General features: G+C 42.6%; 1 protein-coding gene across 1 annotated transcript; it reads right to left on the bottom strand.

Annotated features, from left to right (window-relative positions):
- Positions 1–6,388: 6,388 nt before the first annotated feature.
- Positions 6,389–9,588, bottom strand: LOC119932848 (olfactory receptor 14A16-like). Its single transcript, XM_038751968.1, has 2 exons — positions 8,642–9,588; positions 6,389–6,401 (listed from the first exon to the last, which is right to left on the bottom strand). Exons 1-2 carry the CDS (start codon positions 9,586–9,588, stop codon positions 6,389–6,391), a joined length of 960 nt encoding a protein of 319 aa, XP_038607896.1.
- Positions 9,589–9,872: the final 284 nt, after the last annotated feature.

The following is a 9,872-nucleotide window of genomic DNA, read 5'->3' as shown; positions in this document are numbered from 1 at the left end:
CTCTGAGTTCCATCTTGTTCCTGAGCTCAAACAGTCAATCGGTTGTTTAATGAGTTGTATTTTCTGACATCTTCTGATTGCAAATCTAGAGAAAATGAGAAATAACTTTAAATCCATCCTAAGCCACTTCCCAGGGCTGGCTTGGTGGCTCAACTCGGAGAGCAGCACAAGAAACAGCCTAGTTCAGCGGCAAGAGCCCGGGCTTGTGAGTCAGAGGATGTGGATTTGAATCCCAGCTCTGCCACTTCTCTGCTGCGTGACCTTGGGCAAGCCACTTAACTTCTCTGGGCCTCAGTTACCTCATCTGAAAAATGGGGATTAAGAAGAAGAAGAAGAAGAAGAAGAAGAAGAAGAAGAAGAAGAAGAATCGTGGTATTTGTTAAGTGCTTACTGTATGCCAAGCACTGTTTTAGACACTGGGGTAGATACAACGTAATCAGGTTGTCCTACGTGGGACTCACAGTCTTAATCCCTATTTTCCGGATGAGGTAACAGACACACAGAAGTTAACCGATTTGCCCAAGGTCACACAACCGCCAATGGTGGAGGCTGGATTAGACTCCACGTCCTTTGACTCCAAGGCCCACACTCTTTCCACTAGGTAACTCAAATCCCATCAAATTCCCCAAGGAGCGGGGGTACAACGATCGGGCTAGTATTTTGGGTTTCTCTGGAGTCATTTTTTCATTTAGATATTATTTGAATGGATTTCTTTCCATCAATTCCCTTTCGTGCCCAAGCCTCATTCCCCTTCTCCTCCCCTGTGTCCTGGGCTCTTACCTCGAGCTGGAAGCTCTGCTTGCCCCTCACCAAAACCTCTCGGACAGCTAGTCAGTGGCTCGGTGACCCAATGGATCAGCAACAGAGGTGTTCGGGGCCCAAGTGACCCAACGAGTCAAATAAAATCCATTAAAAGGCTTTGAAGGCCTCAAGCGGTATAATGAACAGGAGATTTAGTTGCATGAAGCAAACCTCTCCTTTCTTCCCTCAAACATTTTCTTTTCAGGCCCTGAAGACCTTATGGAGAGAAATCAAAGCAGGTGTTGTTGTTTTTTGCAAGAAACAAATTTCTCCCTTTCACCACCAATATACTTTATTCATTCGCATTTCAGAGGCCTTGAGGGCCTGAAGTGAACTATTACACAGGAGGTGCTTCTGCAGGAAGCCAATTTCTCCTTTTCAAGTTCGTAAAATTCCCTTCAGGTCTTGAAGACCTTAAGTGGAATATTATGAGGTGGGTTTTTGTCTCAATAAATTTCTCCTTTTTGAACTCCATGTATTACCTTCTCTGGTCCTTAGGCAGAGAAACAAAAGCAGGAGATTATTTTCATGAAGAAAACTTGTCCTTTCTCAACACACATATTCTCTTTCCAGGTCTTGAAGACATTCATTATGAGAAATCAAAGTAGGAGATGGTTTTAATGAAGCAAAGTTCTCCATTTTCAATTCAAACATTCTGTTTTTCAGGCCTTGAGCACCTTTAGAGATGTAAGCGCTGGAGACTGTATGCATGAAGCATATTTCTCCATTTTCACATCACATATTCTCTCTTCTGGCCTTAGGTAGTGAAATAAGGGCTGGAGGTTGTTTATATGAAGCAGTTTCTCCACTTCAAATATTCTCTTTTGCGTCCTTGAAGACCTTAGACAGAGAAATAAAAGCTGGAGATGATTTTTGCATGAAGCAAATTTCTCCTTTCACATCTAGATTCTTCTCCTTTCTGGCCTTGAAGACCTTACGGTAGAGAAATAAAAGCTGGAGGTGGTTTGCATGAAACCCATTTTCTGTTTTCCCTCCATTATTCTCTTTTGAGGTCTTAAATACCTTAGAGAAGGAAAATACTGGAGATTCTCCCTTTTACACCACCACATAGTCTCCATTCATTCTCAAATAAAAGGCCTTGAAGGACTGAGGTGGAGGAATGCACAGGAAGTATATCTGTGCTAGAAGGTCTTCCTTGAAAACCTTGTATAGAGAAGTCAAAGCTGGGGATGGTTTGCATGAAGCAAATTCTTCCTTTTCCACCACAGATATTCTCTTTAATGGCTTTGAAGACCTTATGTTGTCAAGTAAGCAGGACATTTTTTACATGAAGCAAAAGTCTCCTTTTTCAATACCATACACTATCTCTTCAGGCCTTGAAGACCTTAGAGAAATAAAAGCTAGAGTTGGACTGCATGAAACAAATTAATCTCTATTCACCTCAAATATTCTCTTTGGAGGCCTTGAAGACCCAAGGCCTTACAGAAATAACAACTGGAGATTGTTTACATGAAGCAAACTAAACAGTTTTCATCCCATATATTCTCTTGGAAAGGCCTTGAAGACCTAAGGTGGACAAATGAGCAGGCAGTTTTTTTCATGAAGCAAAATTCTCCTTCTTTAACCTCATATATATTTTTTAATTCCTTGAAGATCTGATTTAGATAAATGAGTGCAGGAAATTGTTTTTCCCAAAGCAAATTTCCCCCTTTTCACTTGAAATCTTCTCCTCTGAGGCCCTGAAGGCCTTAGAGACATAGAGATTGTCCGCATGATACTGTCTCCGTTTTCCAGTAAAAGCTGCAGAAGGTTTGCATGTGGCAAATTGCTGCTTTTGCACCTCAAATATTCTCTATTCATTCTCAAGTACAAGACTTTGAAGAGGAGTAGTGCACAGGAAGTATATCTGCCCTTGAAGGTCTGCCTTGTATAGAGAAATAACAGCCAGAGATTGCTTGCATGCAGAAAATTCATCCTTTTTCACCACATAAATTCTTCCTGTTGGCCCTGAAGCCCTTAGGTTGACAAATAAGCAGGGCATTTTTTTCATGAAGCAAAATTCTCCTTTCATAATGTCGTATACTATCATATTATCCCTTCAGGCCTTGAAGACCTTAGAGAAATAAAAGCTAGAGTTTGTTTGCATGAAGGAAATTTCTCCTTTACCACCTCAAATTTTCTCTTTGGAGGCCTTGAAGTCTTTATTAATCAAAACTAGAGTTGGATTGCATGAACCAAATTTCTCCATTTTTACCTCTAGTATTCTCTTTTCTGGCCTTGAAGATCTTAGATTGAGAAATTAAAGCTGGAGGTTGTTTTGTATGAAACAAATTTTCTCCTTTCCCTCCTCAAATATTCTCTTTTAAGGCCTTGAAGACTTTAGACAGAGAAGTAGAAGCTGGAGATGGTTTGCATGAAGCAAATTCATCCTTTTTCACCAAATATACTACCTCTTCTGGCCTTGAAGACCTTAGAGAAATAAAAGCTAGAGTTTGTTTTCATGAAGCAGATTTCTCCTTTCCCACCTTAAATATTCTCTTTGATGGCCTTGAAGTTTTTAGTGAAATCAAAATTAGAATTGGCTTGCATGAACCAAATTTCTCCTTTTTCACCTCGAATGGTATCTTTGGAGGCCTTGAAGACCAAAACCTTACAGAAATAACACCTGGATATTGTTTGCCTGAAGTAAACTAATAATTTTTCACCTCATATATTCTCTTGGAAAGGCCTTGAAGACCTAAGGGGGACAAATGAGCAGGACAGCTTTTTCTTGAAGCAAAACTATCCTTCTTGAACCCCACATATCATTTTTTCATGCCTTGAAGATCTGATGTAGAAAAATAGTGCAGAAAATTGTTTTCATAAAACACATTTCTCCTTTTGCACTAGATATATTTTCTTTGAAGAGCTTGAAGATGTTAGAGGAATACAAACTGGGAGATTGCATGAGATTTCTCCTTTTTCTTTCTGGTCCTTGAAGACCCTTGAAAGGGGAATCAAAACTGCAGACTCTTGGCTTGTAGCAAATTTCTCCTTTTCCATCTCAATTATTGTCTTTTCTGGCCTTTTAAGACCCTCAATAGAGAAATCAAAGCTGGAGGTTGTTTGCTAGAAGGAAATATTCTCCTTTTTCATCTAAAATACCTGCTTCTGAGGCCTCAAAGACTGTACAAGAGAAGTAAAAGCTGGAGTTGGTTTGCATGAAACGAATTTCTCCTTATGAACCTCAAATACTCTCTCTTTTGGCCTAGAAGTCCTTGGATTGAGAAATCAAAGCTGGAGGTCTTTGCAGGAAGCAAATTTCTCCCTTTTCCTCACACATATTCTCTTTTTTTAAGGCCTTGAAGAATTTAAGTAGAGAAATAAAAGCTGGAGAGGGTTTGCATGAAGCCAATTTCCCCTTCTATACCTCAGATATTCTCTTTTCAGGCCTTGAAGACTTTGGGTACAGAAATCAAAGCTGGAAGTCTTTGCAGGAAGCAAATTCCTCCTTTTTCACCTGAAATAAATCCTTTTTTAAGGCCTTGAAGATCTTAAGAAGAGAAATAAAAGCTGGGGATGATTGGCATGAAGTAAATTTCTCCTTCATAACCTTACATATTCTCTTTTTGGGCCTTGACGACCTTCTGTAGAGAAGTAAGAGCTGGAGATGGTTTGCATGAAGCAGATTTCTCCTTACGCTCCTCATATATTCTGTCTGCTAGCCTTGAAGACCTTCAGTAGAGAAATCTAAGCTGCAAGTCCTTGCATGAAGCACATTTCTCCTTTTTCATCTCAAATATCCTCTTTTCAATTCTTGAAGACTTAGACAAATAAAAGCAGGAGATGATTTTGCATGAAGCACATTTGTCCTGTTTCACCTCAACTATTCTCTTCGGAGGCCTTGAAGACCTCAGATGGAGATATAAAAGCTGGAGATGGTTTGCATGAAGCAAATTTCTCCTTTGGAACCTCAAATATTTGTTCTCAGTGAAAACACCTGGAAGGCCTAAAGTGGAGTAATGAACAGGAGACATATCTCCTCAAAAACCTCCAATGGCTACCGATCAATCTGCGCATCAAGCAGAAACTCCTCACCCTGGGCTTCAAGGCTCTCCATCACCTCGCCCCCTCCTACCTCACCTCCCTTCTCTCCTTCTACTGCCCAGCCCGCACCCTCCGCTCCTCCACCACTAATCTCCTCACTGTACCTCGCTCTCGCCTGTCCCGCCATCGACCCCCGGCCCACGTCATCCCCCGGGCCTGGAATGCCCTCCCTCTGCCCATCCGCCAAGCTAGCTCTCTTCCTCCCTTCAAGGCCCTGCTGAGAGCTCACCTCCTCCAGGAGGCCTTCCCAGACTGAGCCCCTTCTTTCCTCTCCCCCTCGTCCCCCTCTCCATCCTCCCGTCTTACCTCCTTCCCTTCCCCACAGCACCTGTATATATGTATATATGGTTGTACATATTTATTACTCTATTTATCTATTTATTTATTTATTTTACTTGTACATTTCTATCCTACTTATTTTATTTTGTTGGTATGTTTGGTTCTGTTCTCTGTCTCCCCCTTTTAGACTGTGAGCCCACTGTTGGGTAGGGACTGTCTCTATGTGTTGCCAATTTGTACTTCCCAAGCGCTTAGTACAGTGCTCTGCACATAGTAAGCGCTCAATAAATACGATTGATTGATTGATTGATTGATTGATTGATATCTGCCACCGGAAGCACATTTCTCCCTTTACACCTAAATCATTCTCTTGTAAGGCCTTGAAGGACTTAAAGGAATTAAAGCTTGAGCTTGTTTGCATGAAGCAAATGGATCATTTTTCACCTCTCACATGCCTTTCAAAGGCCGTGAAGACCTAAGGTGGACAAATAAGCAGGACAGGTTTTACATGAAGGAAAATTCTCCTTTTTAAAAAAATGCCACATCACATTTTTTCAGGCCTTCAAAAACTTAGTGATAATAATGAAAGCAGGAAATGATTTGTGTAAAGCAAATTTCTCCTTTTTCCCTGGAAAGATTCTCTCTTGAGGCCTTGAAGACCTTAGAAAAGCATAAATTGGTGATTGTGTGCATGAGACAAACCTTCTCCTTTTTCACCTCAAATACTCTCTTTCAGAGGCCTCGAAATCCTCAGGCAGAGAAAGAAAAGCCGAGATCATTTTCATGCAGAAGGTTTCTTCCTTTTTGCCTCAAATATTCTCGTATTCATTCTCAATTAAAAGACCTTGAAGGCCCTAGGTGGAGAAAGGACCAGAGGATGTATGTGCAGGGAAACGGATTTCTTCTTTGGCACCTCATCTACTCTCTTTTGAGGCCTTGAAGACCTTGGTGGGAAAAATAAGGAGGAGAGGTTTTGCTTGAAACAAAATTCTCCTTTTTTAACCTCAAATACTGTCTTTTCAGGCCTTGAAAACGTTAGGTAGAGAAACTGCAGCAGGTGATTTTCCTCTTAATGCAAATTTCCTCTTTTTCATCTCAAATGTTCTCCTTTGTGGCCCTGAAGACCACCTTAGCTAGGGAAAACAAAGTGGAGATTCTTTGCTTGAAGCAAATTTCTCCTTTGTCACCACCAATAGGACTGTGAACCAACCCAAGTTTTGAAAGTGCTGAGGGGTTCTGAGAATGGGGTGATGGAAAGGAATCACTGATACTGACTGGGTGGACACGACAGGAGCATCCCTGGTTTCAGAAGGAACAGGTTGTAGCTCAGGGTTCGTCCTCTTCTATCTCAGAGCTGAGACACTGTACCAAACGGGAGATGAGGAGGTCATTGCATTCTCTCCTCTGAATGGCCCTGTCCCCTTTCAAAATATACCATTGATGGAAAATAGAGAAATAATCTGTCAGCCCACATTTCCTCCTCCTTGCTTCCAGTCAATCAGAGCACAGCTTTCCCCCATCTTCAAAGCCCCTCTGTCTTCCCATCACTTCCAGGATGCCTCACAAGATTCACTTTTCCTCTCTCTAAGTCATCTCCCAACTTCCAATCAGCATCTTAAACCACGTCTCCATTTTTGCACTCACACCCAACACTATAGTTTTGTACATAGTGGCTTTTTTATAAAAGTACTCTTATCATTTTATAATGTACTCTTTAAGCACATAGTCATCTATTTACCATTCTTTTCATTCTCTTCTCTGTCCTCTCATGAATTAATTTTGTGTCTATCTCCTCTGTTAGATTTTAAGCTCTTGGAAAGCAGGTATAGTGTTTAATTTATTTTGATCTCTCTGAAGGGTTCACTATAGTAATAATAATAATAATCATGGCATTTATTAATGGCTTAGCACTGTTCCAAGTGCTGGGGAGGTTACAAAGTGATCAGGTTGTCCCACGGGGGGCTCATAGTCTTAATCACCATTTTATAGATGAGGTAACTGAGGCCCAGAGAAGTTAAGTGATTTGTCCAAAGTCACACAGCTGACAATTGTTGGAACCGGGATATGAACCCACGACCTCTGACTCCGAAGCCCGTGCTCTTTCCACTGAACCATGCTGCTTCTCAGTACTTTACACCCAAGATGCATTCAACAAATATCATTGACTGATGGATAGATAAATGGATGCATGTATGTATTGTTGGATGGATGGATGGAAGGGTGGGTGGGTAGATGGATTGATAGATGGATGGATGGATGGGTGGAATTTCTGCTGTGTGACCATAGGCAAGGCACTTCACTTCTCTGTGCCTCAGTTATCATATCTGTAAAATGGGAACTGAGACTGTGAGCACGATGTGGGATAGGGACTGTGTAAAAGCTGATTAGCTTGTATCTGCCCCAGCACTTAGTACTGTGCCCAGAACATAATAAGCGCTTAAGAAATACCACTATTATTATTATTATGGATGCCTGTATGGGTGCGTGGATTGAAGGATGGATGGATGGATGGATGGATGGATGAACGAATGGATTCGAAGCAAGGATATGATCTGTCAAATTCATTCATTCACTCATATTTATTGAGCACTTTCTGTCTGCAAAGCACTGTATTAAACGCTTGGAAAGTACAATTCCAATATAGATAATTCCTGCTTACAACGGGTTTACAGTCTCAAAGGGGGAGATTGTAAGCCCGATGTTGGGTAGGGACCATCTCTATATGTTGCCGACTTGTACTTCCCAAGCGTTTAGTACAGTTCTCTGCACACAGTAAGCACTCAATAAATACGATTGAATGAATAGATGAATGAATAACAGGCATCAAAACAAATGTGGGGAACATTTTACATGACTGCATCTCTTGTCACCCTCTGATTTTCTGATTTTCATAACCACCCAGAGTGATCTTAAAATTCGTAGAATTACCATTATCATCAGTAGTGGTATCAACATTATCATTATTGAATTTATTAAGAATTAATTTGTTAAAGACTGCCAAGTACTGGAGTAGAAACAAACTAATCAGATGGGACAGGTCCCCTGAACCAAGGGCTAAGATTGTAAGAGAAAGAGAGGGCACATATTGAATCCCGATTTTACAGATAGACCCAAAGAGGTTTACGTGGCTGGACCAAGGTCATACAGCAGGCCGGTGGCAGAACCGGGCAGATATTTCAAGTCTCATGACTCCCAGCCCCATGCTCATTCCACTAAGCCATGCTGCTGCCCAAATAATCACTTGTCATTCATTCATTCATTCAATCAATCATATTTATTGAGTGTTTACTGGGTGCACAGAACTGTACTAAGAGCTTGGAGAGTACAATTCAGAATAAAGAGAGACAATCCCTTCCCACACCAGGCTTACAGTTGCACACGGCTTCTCAACATCTGTCCCAGACATTGACAAATCATCAGACGCTGGACTTTCTCGTTGGAAAACTCTTTATTTGGATACCCCCACGGCCAGAACTCTGATGAGGAATGGGATAGTCAGCAAAAGGAAACAGACATTGTGTCCCTTAGAGGAGGGATGAGGGATTTCCCCTTCAGGACTCTCCATAGAGCGGCCTTCATGTCCCTGTTCCTCAGGCTGTAGATGAGGGGATTCAGGGAGGGGGGCACTACGGTGTAGAACACGGAAACAAGCAGGTCCAGGGTCGAGGGGGAGTCTGACACGGGCTTGAGATAGTCAACCGCTCCAGTAGAGAAGAAGACGGTGACGACGCCAAGATGAGGCAGGCAGGTGGAGAAGGCTTTGGCCCGACTCTCAGAAGTCGGCATCCTCAGCACGGCATGGAATATGTGCACGTAGGAGAAGATGATGAAGATGAAGCAGACGACACCTAAAACTAACCCACCAGTGATGCTCACATCTATGGCAACGTGGTCCTCGGAGCAGGAGATCTTCAGCAGGGAGGGGATGTCACAGAAGAAATGCTGGATGATGTTGGACCCACAGAAGCTCAGAGATAAAGATGAAGCTGCAAATGAGACTCCAAGCAACACCCCGCTGAGCCAAGAGGCGGCCGTCATTTTTCCACAGGCCGAGTTGTTCATGATGAGCTCATAGTGCAGTGGGTGGCAGATGGCGGCATAGCGATCATAGGACATCGCCGTGAGGACGACCGCCTCTGAAACAGCAAACAGAAATACCAGAAACACCTGGGCGGTACAGCCCAGGTGGGAGATGGATCTACGATCGGTCAGGGAGATGAAGACAGACTTGGGGACGGTGACGGAGATGTAGCAGAGGTCGATGACGGACAGATTCCTGAGGAAGAAGTACATGGGGGTGTGGAGGCGCTGGTCGAGGACGGTGAGGGCGATGATGAGGAGATTCCCCGTCAGGGCCGCCAGGTAGACCAGGAGGAATAGCGTGGCAAAGACCAGCTGCAGCTCCCGGACCTCCGAGAAACCCAGCAGGAGGAATTTCCTCATCGTGGAGACGTTGGGCATTCTTGGGAGGCAGCACTGACTTTCTGCAATGGATCACGGAAGAGCCAAAGTTAGAGTCATTTGATGGCATGAGTGAAGGAATTGATAGGACACTTGCTGGTGATTCTCTATGGAGAGGACATAGTTATTGAATTCAAAATGATCTTTGAGTACACCGTGGAGGCATTGAACATTTCTAGGGAATGTTTTTGACTCCCTGCACATGAAGAGGGAAGGAAGACTTCAATTTAGAGCCACTGATGTTGGGGGTGAAGGAATAAGAATGTCAATCAATTCTATTTATT

The sequence above is a fragment of the Tachyglossus aculeatus genome, chromosome 10 (assembly GCF_015852505.1).
Source record: "Tachyglossus aculeatus isolate mTacAcu1 chromosome 10, mTacAcu1.pri, whole genome shotgun sequence".
Taxonomy (NCBI): domain Eukaryota; kingdom Metazoa; phylum Chordata; class Mammalia; order Monotremata; family Tachyglossidae; genus Tachyglossus; species Tachyglossus aculeatus.
This window is presented reverse-complemented; position numbering and strand designations above follow the sequence as displayed.